At 38.8% G+C, this 24,973-nt stretch overlaps 2 protein-coding genes across 4 annotated transcripts in view; both read left to right on the top strand.

Annotated features, from left to right (window-relative positions):
- The window catches only part of gphnb (gephyrin b), an 88,034-nt gene extending 81,332 nt beyond the window's left edge, over window positions 1-6,702 (top strand). Inside the window, exons 22-26 of the mRNA XM_058614173.1 lie at window positions 664-737; window positions 839-903; window positions 1,026-1,129; window positions 2,383-2,479; window positions 5,196-6,702. Coding sequence (XP_058470156.1) covers window positions 664-737; window positions 839-903; window positions 1,026-1,129; window positions 2,383-2,479; window positions 5,196-5,329 — 474 coding nt within the window. The 3' untranslated portion in view covers window positions 5,330-6,702. The remainder of the gene's footprint in view (window positions 1-663; window positions 738-838; window positions 904-1,025; window positions 1,130-2,382; window positions 2,480-5,195) is intronic.
- A 2,120-nt stretch (window positions 6,703-8,822) lies between these two features.
- pals1b (protein associated with LIN7 1, MAGUK p55 family member b) lies at window positions 8,823-24,382 on the top strand. 3 transcript variants are annotated; one of them, XM_058613470.1, is made up of 15 exons: window positions 8,823-9,022; window positions 10,099-10,351; window positions 11,322-11,796; window positions 12,673-12,881; window positions 14,854-14,931; window positions 17,123-17,242; window positions 17,642-17,803; window positions 18,578-18,655; window positions 18,753-18,936; window positions 20,310-20,378; window positions 20,515-20,586; window positions 21,391-21,552; window positions 22,122-22,324; window positions 22,730-22,840; window positions 23,449-24,382. In XM_058613470.1, exons 3-15 carry the CDS (start codon window positions 11,469-11,471, stop codon window positions 23,623-23,625), a joined length of 1,953 nt encoding a protein of 650 aa, XP_058469453.1. In that variant the 5' UTR covers window positions 8,823-9,022; window positions 10,099-10,351; window positions 11,322-11,468; the 3' UTR covers window positions 23,626-24,382. The 3 variants fall into 3 exon arrangements, with proteins under 3 accessions (XP_058469453.1, XP_058469454.1, XP_058469452.1); XM_058613471.1 differs by lacking the exon at window positions 10,099-10,351 and having other exon boundaries at window positions 17,135-17,242; XM_058613469.1 differs by lacking the exon at window positions 10,099-10,351.
- Window positions 24,383-24,973: the final 591 nt, after the last annotated feature.

Raw genomic sequence — 24,973 nt, 5'->3', positions numbered from 1 at the left:
CAAAAGTAATTTTCTGGTATAAAATGTGCTTAAGTTTTAGAAGTGAAATTGTCTTTCAATTGAAAGGATGTGGGTTCAATTCCTGGCTCTGCTAGTCTATATGTATCCTTGAGCCTGTACTGTAAAGCAGCTCATCAAGATTATAAAAGCTCTAAATAAATACAGTCCATTACCAACTCTTCTTCTTCTGATTTTATTTGGTAGTAACGAGTAACAAAACGTTAGTTAGAGGAAATGTAGTGAAGTAAAAGTACAAGTTGCTAGAAATATAAATAACAAAGTAAAGTACAGTAACAAAATATTTGTACTTCTTACATTACGCCACTGGTTTTTATAGCTTGTTGGCGATATCGGTTTTATTTCTTCTTTTACAGATAAAATATGTTACATTTCTGCATTAAAGTTTCTGAAAATGACAGGACTAAAGTCATATATTTATTGAGTAGTGTTCATATAAAAGAACCCTACTGTATTATATTGGTTGCATTTTAATAACATGTCATCTTCTAGGGCAAACTTAGAGCCAGGAAGGAAATACTTCGTAAAATGACAACAATTCCCATGATGCCACGCTGCTTCCCAACATCATCAAACTCGGACTTTGATTATTTTATTTGTTTGTTATGATTGAGAGATGCTTTTTATTGGTAATGTCGTTCTCAGGACTACCTTAAGCAGGTGATGGATATCGATCTTCATGCTCAGATCCACTTTGGTCGTGTTTTCATGAAACCAGGGTAAATAAATATATCAGATTTCGAGGATCTTGAGCTCAAATAGACAATTTCACTGAAATAATAGATTAAAAAAAATGTATGTCTTGTTTTTTTTCTTTCAGTCTCCCAACAACATTTGCAACCTTGGACATAGACGGTGCTCGCAAACTAATCTTTGCCCTCCCAGGTAGTGTGTGAAGTTGAGAGATAGAGGGATTTACTCAGCTGGCATTGAAGAGATGTTACTCATATATTGTCCTCCCCTTGCTCTCCCCCTTCCCTCTCTGCCTCTCTGTCCGTTTGTCCTAGGAAACCCTGTGTCCGCTGTTGTCACCTGTAATCTTTTTGTCATCCCTGCCTTAAGGAAGATGCAGGGCATTTTGGACCCTAGGCCTACCATCATCAAAGCGAGGGTAGGATGCACAGGGAAGCCGGAGAATCCCGACTTATTGGCCGAGACACACAGAGTCGTCACTTTTTCAAGTGCCGGTGGTGACACACTGGTGTTGGCCTGGTTGTTATGTGATAAAAAACAAGTTTCAGAGAGTAACGTTGCATTTTAAAACATCTGTAAAGCTGCTCGGGTTCACTTTTCTAGCTTCCACTTTTGCACAGTTACTCATCAGATATTGCTTTACTAATTCCTAGATGAAATGGGCTACTATCATATGATTCAAAGGTGATTTTCACTCTAATTACTAAATACTCATATTTAATACATTTATTTTGAGTAAGTCATTTCGGACTCATGATTTTATCCTTTTTTTCTTAAAATACATTTGATACATATTTATGACGACCCTTTTTTTGCTCTGATTTGTCAGCCACAGCCTCAAGCCCTGCTGCCTTACCATGAACATTGTTTTTTGCAAAAAATAGAATAATATCATATATCATGTAGTAAAAGGTGCCATAGTGAGTGTGTGATTGCCACAGTGCTATGCTGCATCACTTGCTGTTATGAAACAGTTAGAAATCATCTTGAATGTTTTACTGCCACTTAGTGGCGGGACTGATGCCCTGAAAGCGCCTCAAGAAGACAGATCATTTTCCTTTGCAGATGGCGTCAGACCCAGGTCAAGTAGTCTTCACTTAAAAACTATCTTTATGTTCTAAGTATGTTTTCCCTGCAAATGTGGAAGAGCTTTCCACTGCTTTCTGTTTGGCTTTTGTGTAAATTAACAATATATACAGTTTTGAAAATGTACACAAACAAATAGATACTAATTTTGCGCTGGCACATTTACCCAGTATTTATATCCTGGTGATGAACAAGATCTGGTATTAGACAAATCAGAGTTTTAAGTCCCTTTCTGGTGAATTCTGGTACAAATACACCTTAATCTGTGTTGGCCTGTTGCTGCACATTTTCCTTATTTTCTCCCCTTTTTACACCACATCATTAAAGGATTAAACATGTCCAATAAAAACACAAGAAAACAAGTTTAAATTAAGTTTAGGTCGTCACTGAAATAGGAATCCTACGTACACCTTGGTAAGCTGCAAGAATTTGCTCTTTTTTCACCACTTAATGAAATTTTTCATTGAAGTACATAACATTTACCTCATATTGCTCAAAATTCAGCAGAAATTTAGACCGATATCCCGGATGATGTGGTTTGTCTTTGTGTCAGTATAATAAAAAGTGACATGTTTTTTCCCCCAGTTGTCTTGTGATGTGAAGTTGGACCCTCGCCCTGAATACCATCGCTGCATTCTGACATGGCATCACCAGGAACCACTGCCATGGGCACAGAGCACAGGTACCACAGTCGTAGCCTCCACACAATAGCCCAAAATAAGTCTACAAGTAATGAGATAGTTATTAAATGAATCTGTATAAATCTGTCACTGCTAAGCGGAGAATCTGAGGAAAGCGAGAAACAAAATGATTGATAGTGTCATTTTGAGCGATTCAAGTCATTTCAAAGGTTTATATAAGCCTGAAAAGAGAACTTTACTCAAAGCTGCGCTTTTTTTTAGAACATTTGCCCTTGCAACATTCACTGTTCAGAGGGCATTGATGTGTTCGTTGAATAAATCTGTCTCTCTATATAAACTGTGATTGAACTTGGCTAGGTTAAGTTGTTTGAATGAATAATAATTTGATGTTTGATGATGATGGTGTTTTTTTTATTTATTTTTTATTATTTTTTAACATAAAATATATATATAAAACAACAACAAACACAAAATAAACAAAATAATAAACAATAACCTGGAGACGGAAGAAGTCAAAAACTACTTAATTTGTGGTGCGTACCTCAAGATAGCAGCAGCAGCAGAAAGAATTTAGTTAGTGGACTGTATATGTGTTTGCAGAAATGATGAAATTTACCAGATTTCTTGAATGCATCTTGTAGCTGCTTTTATAAGATCAACACAATGTTTGGACCCTGCAGAAGTGATTTGAATGCATCTCTTCTTAGCTCATGTCACTGTGAGCCCTGCATTACTTTCACTTTTTGGTCTCATGCACTCAAGTTTGTTGCCTGTTTTAGAGATTGCCTGTAGAGATTCTCCCTCTGACAAAATTATGTCTCATGAAGAAGAAACATAAGTCGGATTTTTTTATACCACATAATTAAAGACTTAGAGAGTGAGGGGATGCCTGAGGAATGGAGAAGAAGTGTGATGGTGCCCATTTTTAAGAATAAGGGAGATGTTCAGAATTGCAGTATAGAGGAATAAAGTTGATGAACCATACAATGACGTTATGGGAAAGAGTAGTGGAAACTAGCAACAGTAAGGTTTCATGCCTCGAAAGAGTACTACAGATGCAGTATTTGCTTTAAGAATGCTGGTAGAGAAATACAGAGAAGGTCAGAGGGAGCTGCATTGTGCCTTTGCAGATCTGAAAAAAGCCCATGACAGGGTGCCGAGAAAGGAACTATGGTACTGTATGAGGAAGTCTGGAGTGGCAGAGAAGTATGTTAGACTGGTGCAGGACATGTATGCCAACTGTGAGACAGCGGTGAGGTGTGCTGTAGGTGTGACGGAGAAGTTCAAGGTGGAGGTGGGACTACATCAGGGTTCGGCTCTGAGTCCCTTCTTGTTTGCGGTGGTGATGGACAGACTGACCGATGAGGTTAGACAGGAATCTCCATGGACTATGATGTTTGCAGATGACATTGTGATCTGTGGTGAGAGCAGAGACCAGGTGGAGGAAAAGCTCGAGAGGTGGAGATATGCTCTAGAAAGGAGAGGAATGAAGGTTAGTCGCAGCAAGACAGAATATATGTGTGTGAATGAGAGGAACCCAAGTGGAACCATGAGGCTACAGGGAGAGGAGATAAAGAAGGTGGAGGATTTTAAGTATTTAGGGTCAACAGTCAAGAGCAGTGGAGATTGTGGAAAAGAGGTGAAGAAACGTGTTCAAGCTGGTTGGAATGGGTGGAGAAAAGTGTCAGGGGCAATGTGTGATAAAAGAGTATCAGCCAGAATGAAAGGAAAGATATACAAGACAGTGGTGAGACCAGCGATGATGTATGGTCTAGAGACAGTGGCACTGAAGAAAAGACAGGAAGCAGAGCTGGAGGTAGCAGAGATGAAGATGTTGAGGTTCTCTTTGGGAGTGACAAAGATGGATAGGATCAGGAATGAGTCAATCAGAGAAACAGCACATGTTAGATGTTTTGGAGATAAGGTCAGAGAGGCCAGAATGAGATGGTTTGGTCATGTACAGAGGAGGGATAGTGAGTATATTGGTAAAAGGATGCTGGGGTTGGAACTGCCAGGCAGGAGGTCTAGAGGAAGACCAAAGAGAAGGTTTATGGATGTAGTGAAAGAGGACATGAGGTTAGTTGGTGTGAGAGAGGGGGATACAGAGAACAGGGTCAGATGGAGGTGGTTGATTCGCTGTGGCGACCCCTGAAGGGAGCAGCCCAAAGGATAAGAAGTAAATAATTAAAGGATTAAACATGTCAAAAAAAACACAAGAAAACAAGTTTAAATTCAAGAAAAAGAGGACAAAACAAAGACTAGTAGGATAAAAATAACTTTATTATGAGTTCACTGTCTTCACTTTTCAATTCAATTCAATTAGAATACTACTTATACATTAGCTAATGTATGTGACAAAGAAAAATGGAGTGATTGATTACGAGTATAGTTGTAAGCTGCAAGAATTTGAATAATTGACGCATCATCCTGTTGAATATTCAAATAGCAGTGTGGTCTGAAATACAGACATTAGTTAAATCAATGTGAGGCACACTTCACGATTAATCAAAACAATGGATAACTGGAAACTCAATAACCTGAATTTAATGTCCTAAAACTGTGCTGTTAAAGATATGAAATTATCTCACACAATTTACAGTGTAGATAGACTTGTACAATAAACACCATAAGGTTCTCTGGATTTATTGTACGTGAACTTGAGTTTTACTATCATTTAATTTACTATCATTTATCATTTAAAAAGGTTTTCCCTCATGACTCCTAAGTGTTTTCTTCTCGCCGTCGTCTCTGCTGCAGGGAACCAGGTGAGCAGCAGGCTGATGAGTATGCGCAGTGCTAACGGGCTCCTGATGCTACCTCCAAAAACAGAGCAATACGTGGAGCTGCACAAGGGCGAGGTGGTTGACGTCATGGTCATCGGCCGGCTATGATGTCATCACAGCGGGACGGCGAACTTGGCGTCATATAGCGCGGGTTGGAATGGGTGGTTCACGGTGCATGTCCACATATCATTGACTATTCTGTAATATGCAACGGCACAGCTAGTTTTTATTGATTTGGATAACGTTGAGGTATAGTCAACATCTCGATCACAACCTAGATACATATGAAGAAAAAAAAATTAATTTAAAAAGATTATAGTATTTCAAACAAAGAAAAATATAACTTTTAAATGAAAAAATCAAATTATAAAAAGAGATTTATTCTGTAATATATTATTATGATTATTCTTATTATTATTATCATTATTATTCTTATTATCATTATTATATTAAGGCAAATTTGTTCCTTTCATTGCAATTGCTTTGTGTGTTCAATGCTAGACCTTATCTATAGCAGTAGCATTTTAATAGACAGCTGTAGGTGCCTGCCAGGACAAAAAAAAAAAGAAAATTATTATTTTCTCATCGTTAGTGGAAAAAAAAATCAGTTTTTTGAAAAATGAAGAAAACAGTGAGGAAGACCACAGATTTCCCACAGTGTTCAGCGAAAGAGGAAGAGGGGGCACGCGGAGGCCACCTCCTCTTTTGAGCACCCATCAAGGTGACACTTCTGTTTTTCTCTCATTAGTATGCATCATAATGGCTTCACAAAGAGCTTTGCTTGTTGTTTATCTTGTGAGTCTTGTTTATGTGCGCAGTGCCAAATGCCTGGGCAGGGAAGGTGATGTTGGGAGAGCGAGATCTGGGGGGGGGGGGTACATGCCCCAGTCAGCCCAGAACCCTAAGCTTCCTTATATTCACGGTTACCGGGTGTAAACTCTGCTCCAAATAACCCCCCTCCTCCTCCTCCCCACTACTGGGGCGAGCCGAACCTGGGAAAAATAATCTTTTATTTGATCAACTATTTAAGAAAAAAAAACAACAAAAAAAAACAGACAAAGAAAAGAAACAGCTTCTTTAAGTGCTGACAGCCTTTTTAACCAACTTCACAAAAAATGTACAGAGAAAAAAAAATGAGAACCATATTGTACAGATATATGTGACCAGCACTCCTAAGGAAATTATTAAGCAATGAGGAGACATTGAACAACGCTGTACTATAACATTTTCTGTAATGATATGAAACTGATGAAAGAGACTAAGATAATAAAAATCCTTGATGATTATGTAAAAAAAAAACAAAAAAACAAGTTCTTGTTGGGTTTCCTTTTTTTAATAAAATATATCTAAAGAAAAAGCATTGACTTTCTTCTTTGGTGCTAAGATGTGAGGCAGCATCGCCTAAAACTTAAAGACGTGTATGGATTTTTGAATGAATCAACAATGCCCTTACAAAACAACATCAAAATCCTTAGTAGTAAACTGTAATATATATATGTATATATATATATATATATATATATATATATATATATATACATATATAAATATATACATGTATATATATACATATATACATTAATATATATATATATGTACATATATTTATATATATATATATATATATATATATACATATATATATAAACGCAAAATGACCTCTAGGCCAGTGAACTTCTAGTCTGGTCAGGAGGTGAAAAAAGTCAATTTTAGGCAAAAATTAAACTGTTTAGTGATTATAAATTAAAATAATCAATAATCTTGATATTGCAATTAAAAAATATTTAGGATGCTATTTGCATTTGAAATTAAAAGTTTTTGTTTTGATGTACAGTTCACAATAAAAAAAAATATATTTATGATGCGAAATGAATCTGTTCATAGCAAAAATAAAATACAATCGAAATCCTTTAATTTAAAATACCATGTAGACAATAGTAATTAAAACACCAGACAATCTTATATATAATTTAATGTTGAATTTGATAATGTGATAAATATATATTATAAAAAAAATTTGGGCCAGTTTTCATTAAAATTTTAAAATAAGTAGGGCCATGGGACATCGACTTTGGGGCCGCATGTGGCCCGAGGGCCGGGAGTTTGAGACCCCTGGTTTAGAGTCACTGTTTACTCCAATCTGGATGTTTTTGAGCTGATGGAGGAAGCTGGACTATGTGCAGAAAATCCATGCAGACACATGGAGAACATATCAACTCCACACCAAAGCAGCCCAGTTGCCAAATTGGTATATTCTGGTTTTTCACAGTCTCTACTGTATATAGTATTATATTTTTTTCCAATATTGTATATTCACATATGTTAAAATGCTTGTTTATTTATATTTTTACCTTTTACTTTTGACTGTGTTTGTTGGTTTGACACTGTAAATTTGTGCAAAATTCCCTCCCCACGCTAAAATAAACAACATTAAATACAGTTACCGGTTATATTTGCATTTAATTTTTAAAGCCCCTTATTATTTTCCCTAATTTTTTTTTTTTTAGTTGCAGTTCCACCAAAAGGGATTTTCCTATTTAATTTTTTTTATTTTTTTATTTTTTTTATCAGAATATAAATGTTCTAATCCCAATTGCAGGTAGTATTTTTACACGCTTGTGCTCTATCAAAATGAGTGGGAAAAAGCTGCAATGAATCAGAATGAGTCACCGCAGAGAACAGAAGGAGTGTTTAACTGTCTCCCTTTCCAGGAAAAGGTAAGTATTTAAGAATCAGGAACTGGCAGGAGAGAGTCTAATGAAGGAAAGAGGTTAAGCACAGGTGTCAGAAAGGATTAACCCAGGAGAGAATGTAGCAGGAAAAAAAGCAGCTTTAGCCTTTGGTGAAGATATTCCACAGGCAGTTTCTGTTCTGCTCTGCAAAGGTGAAATGACAGTAGATCCTATTAGCTGGCAGTGATTAATAGTGCTGTGACTAGAACAGGAATTCATCTGTGTGAATATATAAAAATATATATAAATGTGTGGTCTTTTTTTTGAAGGGGATCAGTGAGAAGATGATTGTAGCATTTGTCAAACCCCTCAAATGGAGTATGCACAGTAAGTGCATATTTATTAAAAGATAATCAGTTATTAACAAAGTTCCTTCATGTGTTTAGAATTTTCTGGGATAAAAACTACAAAACAGGATCATTAACGAGGGTGACTATAGTGGAAATATGTAAAGATCTTGTATACTACAGGCTTGTATCATGTTTTGTACAATAGATAATAAAGAAAAAATCACTAGTTTATTCAATGTACTTGAGCAGATCCATGTTTGACATATTTCTGTGGTAAATATTGCCATTTTTACTTTGCAGATTCACTGTTTTGAAGAAATAAATGCACACACGTGGCTCAAACTACATGGCAATTCGAATTACATTAATACCCACTCACTTTTCTCACTTTATTGTCATAAGAGGTTGAATTTGAATGAATAAAAACTATTTTTCTTCTCATCAGTCTACACTTGTATAACTAACTGCAGCTTCACAAGCCTGGTAGCGCTGTGTCTAGCAGAGAGGGGGCGCTGAAGAGCCGCGGTGTTGCCAGGGAGACGGACTCAAAACACCGGGCTTAGCTTAGCATCACATCAACAATGGCCACAAGTGTCCCGTCAGCGCCTGCACAGAAGTCACTGCGGCGGCTGAACGCGGTCCCGTGAAGACGGAGAGAATTGAAGCTGTTTATGGACCGTCCGAGTTTGAATTAAATCCACCCTTCTTTCACTGAGTTGGATTTTAAAGGAAAAACCCACATTCCGACAGATTTCATTCAGTTTGTTGTCTGTAAACTGGTGAGTACACGCTCTCAGTTAACGGGACAGCTACGCAGTTAGCGGTACCAAGCTAATAAGCTATTATAAGTTGCTAATGTGAGCGCAGATAACGGCCCTTTTAAATGAATGACGTCATTGAGTTGTTAAAAGTGACTTATTCATTGTTGGAGTGTTTTCTCTCGTGTTTTGTTGCGGTAGTTCCTTCAGTGTCTCTTAGTGAACTTAATTCTGTTAGTTAGATATCTTAATTTCTCAACCAAGCTAGCTGCTCATTTTTTGCATGTTTATGTATGTAGTTAATTAATTGTGATTTCTCTATGTCCTTAAAAACACAGAGAAACATTTCTCAAATGTCTTAAAATGTGTGCACTCAAAATATTATATTTATGTATTAAACCTTTGTTGTCTTGATTTTGAAGACAACTATATTGCAATACAAACTGTTATCAAATGATCATGCCCATATCTCAACAACAGTTATTTTGCCAGTGAGTCTTTTTTTGTTTTTATTTAACCTTTATTTAACACATTCTTATCTACAACTGTGTCCTGGCAAGGAAATAAAAGGGAAAAGGGGGATTTAAAACAAACAATATAAACACTATACTAAGTAAACACAATAACAAGACATTTACAAAAACACAGCTAAAATACACATAAAAGTAAAAAGTTTTAAAAGGCTGGGAAAAATAATCAGCAAATGTATTTGGCAGCCCCCAAAAAAGACTCTGCCAAGTTTCATATAAAGGCCTTTTTGCCAACATTATTGAGGAAAAGTACACAATGTCATGTTACAGTTTAAGTTGACATATATTTGTCAGTGTCTTCTGGAAAATCCTCTTGAGTGAGTTATTGTGAAAAGGTGATTTTCTGTTGTCACAGAACTCAATTATCAAAGGTAGAGAGGAGAGCTTGTTTTAATTATTTAAGAGAAAAAAAAGCTCTAATAGCAAGATTGTCATATGTTGGAACTAAAGTTGTTCCACATATCTAACTGACAATAAACACCTCACCCTGTGTGTAAATGTCTGGGTGGGTGTGTGGACTTGCAGTCATTATCATTCTTCTACCCACGTCCCTCTGCTTCTCCCCAGCATCCCTCACAGTGTTGTAGCCACTGAGCTCAGGAAAAGCGTGATATCCCCGGCCATAATTAAGCCCATGGGAACAGATGGTCGTTGGCAGTCTCTGCTGTTTGTCAGCCATACAACACTACTCTAAGTGGAGATAAATGCTGCTGCAGGGGAGGGGTTTGGGGAGCTTGGACCGGGAGCCGAGGGATAGACCTGCCAGACGTAATTAGATGAGAGGAAGCAGGTAGAGGAGGGGACGTGCCGCCATGTGTTGGTAGGTGACATAAGTGTCTATGATGGATTTTCATGACAAAGTTGTGTTTATCGTGAAGGGATTTGAGGGGTTTTCTCGATACAAACATGAAGGTGTCTTTAACTAGTAAATAGTTACAGTTTAACATGGATGATATCTTTTTTCCCAATCCTGATTTAAGGAGTCATGTACTGCATGTATTTAAGCAGTAACATGATTTGCCTCTGGCATTAGATCGGGCAGTTATTACTTATTTATGCAGGCTTTTACATTCTTGCTCTCACAAGCTTGACAAATGCCTGCTAAGTGCACCAAAACTATATTTTTCATCCAAAAACATAAAGTAAAATTTTCTTTTTTATTAAACAGATTTTCTTTCAGCTGCAGAAAAAGTAAATTGGTTTAACATATCTGCCAGGAAAAATTGAGCATCATGTATTGACAATCGACTGCTCGGATTTGTAATACACGTCATATTGGTCAACCTTCAGGTTGGCTTACTCAATTTGCCTTACCTAAGACACTACCTTGTATTTAAACAGAAGCTAATGCCATTATGTAAAAGAAGAAGATTTATTTATGACCTACAAAAATCACATTGTCTCTTCACTCTGTGATATATTTAAAAAAAATAAAATGAATAGATTTTTCCTCCTGCATGTAGCATCCCTAAAATAGATAATAATACAAAACATTCACAACAGTGGAAAGTCAGGTATTAGTGGGTGTGTCTTTTATAACATTCCATCTACACACCGGCTACACATGGATATCGTGCTTTTTTTTGATTAAGCTGTTCATGTGGACAGTTGGGAACAGGTGAACTACAAAATACACAAAAATGATAGTCAATTAAGGATTCCTTTTCATGTCTACTTCTAATTGTGTTTCATGCTTCTTGTTTAGAATTGTACTATTTTATAAAACATACTTCCTACACACTGAGACAAACTCGACAAACTCAATCACATTTTAACTGATTGTTTTTCAGGATCTCAGAAAGAGCACAAAGGTCCACGTGTTCCACTGCTGGACCATGGCTCCTGAATTAAGCAGTCTCGGTGCCGGTGCCTCGTAACACTCGAGCAGATTTCAGTAAACGCTGGGGTGGTCTGAGCCGTATGCAGCTGCAGCAGGGATGATCACATCCCATATGAACGGTTATGCACAAGAGGCCTCTGGTCAGGCCATGAGCCAAAGAGAGAGGGCCGTGGACTGTCCAGGGGAAGAGAGTAGCCTCGTCAAATCTCCACAAAGCAGTGCCCACATGGAGAGGATCCAGCACTACCAGGAGGAGCTGAGGAAGAGGAGAGAGGAAGACAGCAGGGGGAAGCACGACATCGACCCCAACGCTTCACTGAGGCTCAAGAAGCTTTCACAGAACCCCAAGGTGGGGATTGACAACCCCACATTCGAGGGAAAAGAGAAGGCCACCAAAGACGCATGTTACGTCGAACCTGTAGCTGGTGAGTTGAGTGTGTGTAGGAGTGGGGTGGTGGGGAGCTTTCTGGGGTCAAAGAGGTGGCAGGAGGAGGGGATTTTACAAAGGAGAAGAGGAAATTAAAGAAGAATGGGGAATTTTCTGTGAAAAGAAAAGGACTTTTGAGGAGGCAGAGCAGGGAGCTGCAGTGGAGGAGGGTGATGTGTCATCATGTTAGTACACTATTTCCACTGAAAAGTTGCCTGTCTCTGGACTGAGGAACAGAGCACAGTAATAGACCAAAAAACATTACTGACATACATCATTAGTGAAATGAGCCTTGTCACTATGGATCACCACATTCTGCATTTTTTGCATTCTACATTCAAAACATTAGATTAGAAAACAGTCTGATGTTAAAACCTGGGATACAGATATCTGGACGTCATATGACTGAGTTTGTTTACACTGCTACGGTGGCAAGAAAAGCTTTTGCATAAATTATTGGCACCAGTGCCAGTTTTAAGCAGTCAGAATTAACTTTAAATCCACAGAGATTGAGCGATATATATCACAGAATCTGACGTGCTGAATGTATCTGACCCTTAAAATGTCCTTGGGTGCTTTCCATAAGTAATAAGTATGGAAGAAGAGACCTTGTATCTCAGTGGGATCTTCCTGGCTAAATAAAGGATAAATAAAATATATGCCTATTGTGTGACATCAGCTACTGGAGCTCTATAGAGGTATATGGCTGCTGAAGATCAGACGCTTCTGTATGTTGAAAATTAAAGTTGTCAGACAAACAATAAACGTTCACCTCTTAGAGACATAAACATTCCCCAGGCCTCTGTTATTTAGTCTCTGTGTTTCCCAGCGTTGCCTCTAAACATTCTCTGCTCACTGTCTCTGTCTCTCTCAGAAGTCGGGGAGTTGCTGCAGGCTCTGAGTTGGATTCAGCAGTGTCTGACTGACACACAGAGCCAGCAGGATGTGGAGCTGATTGCGCAGCTCCTTGCCAAGGAAGACTTTAAGAATGCCTTTACCATCTACAGCGCCGTTTCCCAGCAGATCGGCAGAGTCACGCCCACCTTACCGCTCACAGCACAAGCGCAGGATCTTTGCCAGGAGGTACATTTAAAAAAAGTAGTTTGTACCGCACCTTATTAGTGTTTTTAAACATATTTGAAATGAGGAATAAGATGATATGGAGATGCTCTGGATTGATGGAGAAGAATAGGATGAAGACGTTAGACACAATGTAAATATGGGATTAGTTTTTCTCTTCTTTGATACTTTGACAGTGCTGTCTCCTGAGCTCCGGAGCAGAGAGCAGGAATTGACTTTAGTATTTAGGTTTGAGTAGATGGGGAATTTGCCTCACATGACTTCCCCCGTTGACAAAACACAAGTCAGTCGGTCTCTACTCGAGCAAGACGACAGTAATTGACTTGTTTCCCTGCCAAACTGAGCCTCTGCACGTTGAGAACTCAAACGCAGCCTGACATACATCGAGCTGAGTCCCCGCAAAAAGACAGAAACTCCGATAGGGCTTTCTGCGAATTAGGCAGAAGCTCTCGTCGTCTATGACAAAGTGTTCCCACAAATAGGCACTTCATTAGGATTAGTGTCAACTTTTGAAACGTGCAACATAAAATAATTTGATATGTGCTCTTCACTGCTGTCATTCTGGTGTTGTGATGGCTGTTTTGTTTTGATGAAACGGGCTACTTAAGCTCTGTGGAGTCCATTCAGAGGATAGGACACCAATAATCCAGTATTGTCAGTAGTGGTTGTAATATATAGTAACACATGCACTGAAGAACTTATGAATGTATGATCGTTTGAGCTGCAGTGTGTGTTTAAATGAAGTGGCTGTGTTGTGTGACACTCTGATTGGCCTTTGCGTAAACTAATCTCCCAGCCACCCTCGGTGCTGGCTGGGTGCTGCTGCAGCCAGGAAAAGAAACTGGAGGGGGAGGTGGGTTGGTAGGGAAAATGCCTCACCTAGTTAGTGAAAGCTTCGATTTGTGTAAGGGATGAAGGGAAAGGAACAGGCAGAAAGACGGGAGTAGCAGAACACCAATATGCCAAGTGTCACAAGTTAAGAAACAATCGCAGCCACCAAATGACAACACAAGAACCAAAGTGTGCTCTAAGTCAGGTTCTTTCCAAGTATGTGCTTATTAAATCTAGTTAGATATAACTTTCTAAGTGTAAAAGCACAGTGAGACAGTATCTTGTTGTAACTTAATTGTGATTTAGTTCACAGCTAGCACTGATGGAGCATTTTTCTGTGTGGAATGTGAAACCCTGCTGGGAGTTTGTTACTGGTGGGCAGCCAGCTGCTTTTCCCCAGAAATCTTACATCTTATGAGAAAGTCATTTTATCATGCTCAGTTGGCTCATTACTGAATTTCAAATGTTTATAAACTGTGAAGCACAAACACCAAGCAACGTTAAATCAAAATATAATTTGGACCAGTTGATAAATTATGTCATTATTATGATCAAAAAGTACGATACACAGTTATAAAATAATTTGAGGGTGGCACTAAAAGAAAAGATCATTATTGTGAGTCAAACGTGAAAATTAGGAATATCTTATCTGTAAATGGAACACTTTATTTTCTGCCTTAAGGTTTGCAGTACAGTGTGTCTCCGTCAATTAAAAGATTATCGTCAGGTGAGCATTCATGCATTTATAAATTATCTTTTTGTTCTGCTCCTCAGACGTTAGTGTAAAGTTGGAAATTTGAATCAAAGCTGCAGAATTTTCATTAGAAATGATTGAAAATAAAACCTTTAAAAAACCTGATTCTGACACACTATAATGAAGACAGTCAAAAATATTAATTTTCAAAAGGTGAGAAATATGAATTTTTCTTCAGGAACACATTAACGTTCTTGATTCAACATTTTAAAACAATTACAAATGGGATTATTTTAGTATTGAAACAAATCAAGATAATGCAAGTTTTTAAAATAGTAATTAACTCTTTTATATACACTTTCTTTCCACTTTGTTTTTTGGTCTTAGCTATAGTCATACATTTCACCTAACCATAAGTCTGTGTGGCTGTGTTTCTGTGTTTGTGTTCAGGTACAGAAGATTCTGCAGACGAGCCATCAGAAGGAGGGTTCGGAGCTCAGGTCCCTGCTCACAAATCCTCATCTCCAGGTCAGAGAACAAGATTTAAGCTGTGACTTTCCATATCTCTCCTTGACCCACAGTATGATTATAAATGTAACACAAGTGAGGTTCAGCAAGCCTACAGAGCCTTACAGGCCAACTCATTTATTCACCTGATGTTCTTATAATTAGAAAACTGGAGTACAGACTCCAGAGGGGTAGTTGCTTCATTTGCACCGTCCACTTGATGATCAGAGGTTCGGCATAAGGCAAAGCTCCATACTCACGAACACTCCAGCTCAAAGACAAGTGAAGGACAGTTTCACTCGGCCACCTGCTGCCGCCTCATGCTCTCAATTAAAAGACAGATTACTTCGGTGTGATACAGTTGTAAGGTCATGTCAATGAGCAGATGATTGTTTTACAAATTAAATCATTTGTAACCCATTAATTTTATTTTTGAATTATTGGCCGCCTTTCAAAGGTTGCAAAAGTTTTCAAGGTCAGGTGGTGTTTTAATCTGAAGATCAATCTAGTTGGTCTCAAGAAAGGCCATTATGTAAATCAGGGTGTAATGTGGTTCATCTCTTCTGGTAATGAAAATGCATGATTGGGTCGTTATTTGCAGCAAAGTGCTTGTCAGTTTCATTTAAATTTGCTTTTTTTTCTTCTTTTTCTTTTTGTATTAAAAAAAGGGCACTGTTAAAATGTAAAGATCTTACTGCTTTGTGTCTCTTTGTGTTTGCAGTTGGCAACAGGGAAGTCATTTACAAATACGGTCATTAAGATAAATTAAGGCCACTGTTAATGGGGGAAAACATTGTCCTCCTGGCAAGGTGAATTCTCTTCTAAACATTAAGTTGATGATGTCAGACAATGCACAAGATATATGTAGTTGATCTGTGATCCAAAAATGATCCATTGTGTCATTTAATGCAATTATATGAATCTTAGTCTGGGGCTCTTGTTATGACAGAGCATCAGTGTAAAGTGAACAGAGGGTGTTTAGACTATGTAAGATGTAAAGTGTATGCAATCCATCATTGGCAAATGGGAAAAATACCTCTACTCAAACTATTAATCTGTACAAATAGAGTGGAGGTGGGTTCTGCTAAAATCCTACCATGTATACCAGACTTTATGGAGCGCAGTAAATCCGTGTGTCCATCTATCTTTCAACACAGGACAGTTGTGTGAAGTGTCGCATTATGAAAAGCCCAAGACACTGGACCACGTTTTCCTGTGCATCCGCATGTCCAATATCAACCGAGCCGTTGAAAATCAAGTTGCGTGTTTTTTGGGGTTTTTTGCATTTACGTTTTAATGCTGTCATTGTCCATTAACGGAGCACTAAGGTGAGAAAAGACCGGTGGTGATTTTATGCCTGAGCAGCGGTCTGATGTTTGACCCATGTGACAATGCAAATGACACTGGCCTGTTAACCCGTCCACTAAGTTGGAATGTAGCCAGCAGAGGTGATTCGATGTGATGTGATGCGAGCCTGCCTTGTGGCACAGTAACCAGAACAGTTTACATTGGTCTCTCTGCAGGGAGCAGAGACTCACATGAGTCCCAGTTTAAAAACTTTAAAGACTACGTGTGCGAAAGACATAGATCCACCCACAAATCCAGCCCTTCCACCATTTTCCAGGACACGTTATCCTCACAAGAAAAGGAAGAAAAAAGTGTTTGATGATTAATGGCAGTGCGTCCTGACTACTAAACGCAAGGACAGATTAAGACGGATTGTGTGTATGCCAAAGCTTAGCCCGGCCTCGAGGCTCTCAGGTCCCCTTCGCCGCAGCACAGAGAAACTAATTTGGACTGACAGTTATTAATTATGCGGCACAAAGCGCTTGTCATTTTAAATGAAGTGAAGGAGCAATCTCTGTATTATTTCTGGCTTCGAGGTGGGTTTGCTGACTGCTCTCGTTAAAAAGGATGGACAATAGGTTACTGGTAGCAGGTGTTTAAAAAGAGGAGTTTGGAAACTTGTTTGGCATCACTTCACCAACATTAAAACACAAACAACAAACACATATGAGTTTATTTATCATCATTTTACTTCAATGCCTTTAACAAAAAGGACATTTCCTGGTCGTTCTCTTTATCTCACGCCCGCCTCCTCCATTATGTTTTTGTCTGTCCCTTTTTCTGTCTCTTATGTGTGTGTGTAAAATTTCTGTTTGTACGTACTGTTTGTTTCTATGTGGGTCTCTGTATTTGTTTTACGTGGCAGGCACTGATGCAGGCTCATGACAGTGTGGCGGGAAAGGAAATGGAAGACGAAAACGCGACCCAGTCCCTCAGCGAGACGGTTAAACTCGTGCGGTTAGAGAAGGCCCTTGACACTCCTCTGGTGAGACGCCATCGTCAATCTTTTTCAGCCACTTGTGTAACTGAGATAAATATGGGTATTCACCATTAGATAGCTGATGTACCGTGGGATTTTGTTTGTGTTTTGTGTCTAAGTCTCGTTTATACCAGGCACCTCCTCTCACATTTATCATGTGGGTGTGTCAGTGTCAGTGTATCAACACACAGGGCAGCAGAATGCCTGTCTGTATAATTTCTAGACATTATGTTGACAGTGTTTACGTGTTTCTCTCTATTCAAGCTTCTCACAGACGTAATTTTACACAATGATCAGTTTCATGTTTATTTACGTCTAAATAGTATAATGTGCAGCTGGTTTTAAGGATTACCTGGGTCCTTTACTGTTCATGAACTGTGATGTCTGTGTATGCGGTGCCACCAGGGTGCGACTGTACGTAACGACATGGACAGCGTGGTGGTGAGTCGTGTGGTGAAAGGCGGAGCAGCCGAGCGAAGCGGGCTCCTCAGTGAGGGAGATGAGATCCTGGAGATCAATGGGATCTCTATACGTGGGAAACACATCAATGAAGTCCATGACTTACTGGTGAGAGCAAATGTTAAACAGAAACTTCTTCACTCATTTACAGCAATTCATAGGAATTAAAATCTGTCATGAGGTATCATGAAATCTTTATTTCTTCCTTGGGTCATCTGAGTCTGTAGCTGTGAGATTATGTTTCACACAGAATGACTTGTCTTTATTTAGATTATATATTCGTTAGCGCACCAGGACCAAAGCTAATGTTCCCCGTGTTTATTTGAGGAAACCTGAAGTTTTTTTTAGTCCCAAGCCAAATTTAAATATAATTTAAAGGACCAGCTTGTGATAATTTGTAATTAATGGTGAGGCTGCAGACTGGAAACAAATGAAAGAATCCTCCACTCCCTTTACCAACTGTGAGTGGGAACTACAGTGGCATTCGCATATCAGAAAGGTTGTCGTTCTTGTTTGTTTGTATTTAAGCTTTTGTTTCAAAACATAAAGCAACAATTGCGACACAAGATGGCAGCCTCTATAAAGCAAGGCCCGTGCCTCAACTACCTATAAAATGTGTATCCTAAGGCAAGAAAATGAAGTGAGTTACAATACAATGATGAACCCTCCTAAGTGTTACACAGTGGACCCTTAACATCAATATCTGACCAATTGTTTCCGAATAATATAAGCCAATTCAAAATTTCACACACATCCACCGACATATCAATAAAAAATTTGAAAGGTTTGAGCCCCAAGGTCAATATTATCAGCCAAAACATTACTTTATGGAAATACTTTCCCTGTCATGTTTAATTCATAGCATCTTATCTTTTCCATCAGCAACAAATGCAAGGCACGCTGACCTTCCTCCTCATCCCCAGCTCTCAGATCAAACCTGCCCCACACAGACAGACTGTGGTAAGACTTTAATGATGTGTGCGTGTGTGTGAGAGAGAGAGCACCTGTCTGCATGCATGCAAACACCAGCCTTGTCTTTTTAAACCCCTTTTCTCAGATGCACGTGCGAGCCTACTTTGACTACGACCCCTCTGATGACCCCTTTGTGCCGTGTCGGGAGCTGGGCCTGTCCTTCCAGAAGGGGGACATCCTTCATGTCATTAGCCAGGACGACCCCAGCTGGTGGCAGGCCTACAGAGATGGAGACGAGGACAACCAGCCACTGGCTGGACTCATTCCAGGTAGACGTCCCACCCGGGGCAGAATATTAATATTTAATGCTTTGCTTTTCTCAAGGGTTGACACAAGGACAAACTGCTACCAGTTTAAAAATCACATAAACTCACTGGCCACTTTATTAGGTACACAAGACATACAATGAAGTGGCAGGAGTGGCACCTGGTGTGGTGTCGTCTTCTGCTGTTGTAGCCCATCTGCCTCAAGGTTCAACACTTTGTGCATTCACAGATGGTCTTGGTTTGCAGGGAGTGGTTATTTGAGCTACTGTTGCTTTTCTCATTCTAAACTAGTCTGGTTATTCTCCTCTGATTTCTAGCATCACCCACCCATTCTCTCCCAAAGATATTTGTGTCTTTTTTTCTTCCATTTTTTGTAAACTCTAGAGGTAGTTCTGTTTGAAAGTCCTAGTAAATCTGAAATACTTATACCAGATCTGGAACCAACAATCATAACACAATCACAGTTAAATTACTTGTCTTATTGATGCTGGCGCTTGGTTTGGACTTCAGCAGGTCGTCTTGACCATGTCTACTTGCCTACATACATAGATGTGCTGCAAAGAGATTGGCTAATTAGATATACGCTTTAACAAGAAGTTGAACACTTAACACGTACCTAATAAAGTGACCGGTAAATGTCTGAGGGACCCACATACTGTATAACACATAATGTATAGTATGCAGTGAATGTGACTCAGTGTGTGACAAAAGGAGCAAAACAAACTCAAAGAAAACAGAAAGTTTGAATAAACATTAGTCATACAGTGAACTAAAAAGATTAAATGGTTTACAGGCTCTAATATATCTTGGTAAGTTATATCTACCAGCACATATAAAATAAACAGTATGTCTTGATACCAAAGATTTTGAATAAATGCATAATTCATAAAAACTACTTCTCAAAATAGCCTGCCTGATTGGTTATTAATTCCAGCTCTAGCAGGACACAGTAATACAGTCACACTGAAGCACTGGAAACTTTATCTGTGACTGATTACTGACCTGGCACCACCTGAACTACCTGGCAGCTAACACCACCCGTTTGGCACATCAAGCAGATTAAAACAAACACCTAATAATCATTTGTGAGTACTCTCTGACCCTGGCTTGTTGTGGCTGGAGTAAAAATACAGTGAAGTGCTGGAAATGAAAGGCAGGGCATCTTTTTGACTGCTCTTCAGTATGTCTGGAACGTCTAAGTGGAGATATAAAATTATTTTAGGTTCATCATAAAACATCATCTATCCTGTGAGACATTTTGTTGAACACAAAACAGAGAGTTTTATATAAATAAGTACAGCTTTTGAAATTGGAAAAAAAACTACTTTGTATTTTCAGTTTGGGTTAGCTGACTTTCTTCTTTTTCCCTTTCTCAGGGAAAAGCTTCCAGCAACAGAGAGAGTCCTTGAAGAAAACTGTAACAGACAGGAGTCGAGAGCAACCAGGTGAAAGGATGGTGGATAATAATAACAGATGAGATTAACAGACTGAAACGTCTCACTTTTGAAGTGCTGAGACAAAAAGTGAAATGATAATCCACGTTTGGCAGCAGCTGAATCTCTCACTTGTAATTTATTCCAGGGAAAAACTGGTATTCAAAGAAGAGCAAGAAACAAAAGAAGAAGAACACATCGAACTTCAGTAAAAATGCTGGTAGGACTTCTACTTTTTCCTCTTTGTAATCTCTCCGCTTCTCCTCAGTAGCTCAATAAACCGAGAGTTGGGTCACTGGTTTAAGAATGTGCTCAGTTTTCTTCAACATTACCACAAAGAAAAGAAGCTACTCACTCTACCTGTGACAGGCTGCCTTGGATAGTCTCCAAGTGTCCACACGCTCTCAGTCTTAACCTCACCTGTTAACTGTAGTTGACACATGTTGTCACTCTGCCAGCAGCTTGACCAGACTCAGTGATCCACAGGTCAGATTAGTCACAATCTCTCACAGGCGCCATTTTATGAGGCACCAGCAGGTTTGTTCATGGTTTGGAACAACCTGTGGTGTCATTGGTTCATTCACAGAAACATATTTATACCCATAAACACACATTTAGCGACTGAAGACTGACACTAGGTGTGCAGATGTTACTGAGTGAGCAGACCGACTACCTCAAGCTCCCATTTACTCCTACGTCATGTGTTCACTCAGGTTCCACTACCTCCGTATTTTGTCACTTTCCACTGGGTGTCACTTTCCCTTTTGGTGCCATTGTTAAGAGTATCACTTTACTCTTGCCCATGTTTTGGGCTTTTAATGTCAGGTCCCGTCTATGTTTTAATCTCTTCTTTACTTTTTATTCTGTGTTATAACCATTCTGTGAATAACATGTCCTGCGTCCTTCACTGAAAAACCAAACTCATTTCCACCTCTTCAGTCACGTGAAAGGTCAGAGTAAGTTCAGAAGCAAGGATTTGATCAGGAGTGTTTCATTAACCCGTCCGTCCCACCTGTCTTCTCAGACTATGACGACATCCTGACCTACGAGGAGATGTCCCTTTATCACCAGCCTGCTAATCGTAAACGGCCCATAGCATTGATTGGTCCTACCAACAGTGGCCATGAAGAGCTGCGTCGGCGGCTTCTGTCCATTGAACCAGAGAAGTTTGCTGTTGCGGTGCCACGTAAGTCCACACTCTTGCCAAGACCACAAGCAAAGATTCTAAATGAGCAATGATTTGGCTTTTGTCAAATTTTAAAGTACAAAAATGGTCAATTTCAAAGGTCCAGTGTATAAGAATTAGAGACATCTAATGCAGATTGTAACGAGCAGACTCCTCCATTCACTCCTCACTTTTAAAATCTGGTCAGGTAAGTACTTAGGTGTTTGCATAGTAAGTTTCTGATTCAAAATGTGGAGGGCACACTCTGGCTGGTTTGTTTGTTTGGGCTTTTTTAGAAACATGGTGCACAGAGTAAAGCCCTTGACTAAAGTACATAATACAGGCTTATTCTAGGACTACACAAACCAAACAGTTTATATTTCAAAGCGATTATACATTTACTGTATATAGACAATACTTCTAGATAGTGTATTCAACGTCTGCTGATTGAGCCTCCTTAATTTAAATACTGGACCTCTAACACAAAAAAGTCTCTATATTATATTACAATTGTATTCTGTGCAAACGTATCTTAAAGATGGCAGCAATAAATCCAAATCGACTCCCCCTCCATGTTTTTCATGACCCAGACACGACCAGAAACCAAAGGATACACGAAAAAAACGGACGCGAGTACCATTTTGTGAGTCGATCTGCCTTTGAAGGAGACTTGGGGGCAGGGAAGTTCATCGAGTCTGGCGAATATGAGAAGAATCTGTACGGGACCAGCACCGACTCAGTCCGACACATCGTGAACTCTGGACGCATCGGTTTGCTCTGCCTGCACACGAGGGTAGGAGACGTGTCACCATCTGCAACATCGTTTCTGTCCAGTTTATTAATTCCATTTTATCTATCGTCAATGATGCATTACCACTTTTTCATGTACTCAAACCCAGAACCTTGTTTAAATATATTTTGTGTTGCCAAAATAAATGTGCTGAATTTTCTCCACTTAGAGAGATTAGATAATACATGCATAAGATGAAGGTGTCACTTTGAAATGTCCTGGTTTACCTATTTAAGATGATTTAATGGCAACACAAATAGTCAGAAACTTAATATTTTTGCACAAATTTAAATCAAAATAAAACTCCACTTTTGACTTTTATCTGTATTAAGTGCATTGTGTATATATATATATATATATATATATATATATTCTAATATATAACCTTGTGTTTCCTCTCGTCGTCAGTCACTACAAGTGTTGCGTTCCTCCAACCTCAAGCCCTATGTCATCTTCATCGCGCCTCCTTCTCAGGAACGACTACGCACCCTGCTGGCCACAGGGGGGAAAACACCAAAGGTATCCACTCTACTGTGGTGCTTAAGTGTATTTCATTCCCATGTTAATATGTTGAGAGTTTTGTGATGTGATGTGTGCAGTTATTTGGAGTATTTTTAGATACTTCTTAAATTGGGCATTTTGGTTTCAACTTGAAAGGGTCTTTATCGTAAACTAAACAAAAGATTCTTTACCAGCTCTTTAAATATGCAATATTGCATCTTGTGTTGCAAATCCTGATTTTTTGTCATAATAGACTAATCTATTATCATTATTATTATTTTCTCAATTCATTGATTAGTTGTTTGGTCCATAAAATGTGGGAAAGTGTTGAAAAATGTTGATAGATGAAAATGAAACCTTAAAATGGATTTATCCATAAACTAAAATATTCAGTTTTTATCATTACTTTGAGCTAAAAAAAAAAAAAAGGAAGAAAAGAAAATGATGGTAAGATGCTGAAGAATAAGAAAGTGTAATTCATCAATTATCAAAATAGTTGCAGATTCATTTAGTAATTGATTAGCCCTAGTTGACACCACATCCTTCATGAAAATCAAACAATGAAAATAAACATGTAACACGTTAGATTAATGTTCAGGGTCTTCACCTTCGTCTTCTGTGCACAGCCAGAGGAGCTGAAGGACGTGATTGAAAAGGCCCGTGAGATGGAGCACAGTTTTGGTCACTTCTTTGATGCAACCATCGTGAACATGGATCCAGAGCAGGCGTTCAACGAGCTGCGCAGACTGATCGACAAGCTGGACACTGAGCCACAGTGGGTGCCCACGTCCTGGCTGTGCTAGAGGTCACACTGTCTCACTGCAAGACGTCTCAGGGAAAGACAAGGTAAATCGAGAAATAAAAACCAAAATTGTTCCTGGAGACTGAAAGCAAATGCAGGACAGACACTGGTGAATTGACTTGCACTCCTCGGTTTTAGAGGAAGACATTCACCACACATGTCGCAGGGACGGGACTCAGGATTGTCAAAGAATATTTCTGTTTGTTGGTTTATGTGAGTGATTTTTGCTTCAATATGTTTCATGATTACACAGTTTTATGCAAAGTCATTTATTTAAGAAATAGAAATATTTCTATTCTATAGTTTATTTATAATTGTACATATGTATTTTCAAGGCAAAATATTTTATTGTCGCATTTTGTGCGTGTGACATCAAAAACGGTACACGTTGCTGGGAGAGTCTTCCTGTGCGCAGTATCCCGAGATCTGTCAAGGTGTGAAACAAAAGAAGAGCACATGTCTGTGCTAAAAGTGGCTGCAGTGTAACGTCTTCCATTCAGAATCTCCAAGGCAAAATCTGTCATCTCTGAACCAATGTCAGTATTAGTGTCGTCTCACAGTTCATTTACACCTTAATAACAGACCTCACATCTAAGGTTTACTTTTAGTTGGTATCAGACTTCTTTTTTTTGGATGAACCAAATATAATATTTAGTAAAACTCCCAACAAATACAGTTTTGTTTCTATGCAGAGTCCTTTTTAAATTAAAAGCACAATTCTTGCAAAGTGTTAATAAAGTGTGTGAGTAAGTGATGTATAGAGTGAATGACCTGCCTGATATATTTGTCTTTTTGTATAAAGTCAATATTGGTCTTACATCAAAGATAAATGCAGTATGTGAAGTCCCCCACAAGGATCTGACCTCCCATTTTTAATTCTAGCTGTCAATCTCACTGCTGTGTATTCATGTGCTTTACTTTATTGTGTATTTACTTCCAAACAGGAACATAATTCACAAAAATTGACATCATGTTCTATTGAAGACAGGAAAATGTTTACTGACCTTTTTGTTTTTTTTTACTATGTTAGTCTATGTTTCTGACAGTATAAATCAAGTGGGAAGTGAGCTAAATGTTCCATAGATTTCCACTGTGGAAGCCTATGGAAAGGGACATGTTTTTGGAACCAACAATGTCACCCCCTTGTGGCTATTCAAATTAACATGTACCACCAGTGGTATGCGAGCTTCCTCTGGTGGGACTTGGAGAAAAATCAGAAATATTGTTCTACTGTATATACCAGGGTATGTGATCGGAGTGAAGCCAATTAATTTTTGTGGAGAAATCTCTCGCTCCATCTTAAGCTAATCTCACTATACCAGTGTGGGAAGTATATTTGAGGAAGAGGA

The sequence above is a fragment of the Solea solea genome, chromosome 17, assembly GCF_958295425.1.
Source record: "Solea solea chromosome 17, fSolSol10.1, whole genome shotgun sequence".
NCBI classification, from domain to species: Eukaryota; Metazoa; Chordata; class Actinopteri; order Pleuronectiformes; family Soleidae; genus Solea; species Solea solea.
Note: the sequence above shows the minus strand (reverse complement) of the source record. Positions and strands in the feature narration are given on the sequence as shown.

Coding starts and splice junctions, on each gene's coding strand:
- pals1b (XM_058613469.1), top strand. CDS start 11,469: ATGATCACATCCCATATGAACGGTTATGCACAAGAGGCCTCTGGTCAG. Junction 17,243..17,641: donor AGGCCCTTGACACTCCTCTG/GTGAGACGCCAT, acceptor CGGTGCCACCAG/GGTGCGACTGTACGTAACGA. Junction 21,553..22,121: donor GTTTGCTGTTGCGGTGCCAC/GTAAGTCCACAC, acceptor TTCATGACCCAG/ACACGACCAGAAACCAAAGG.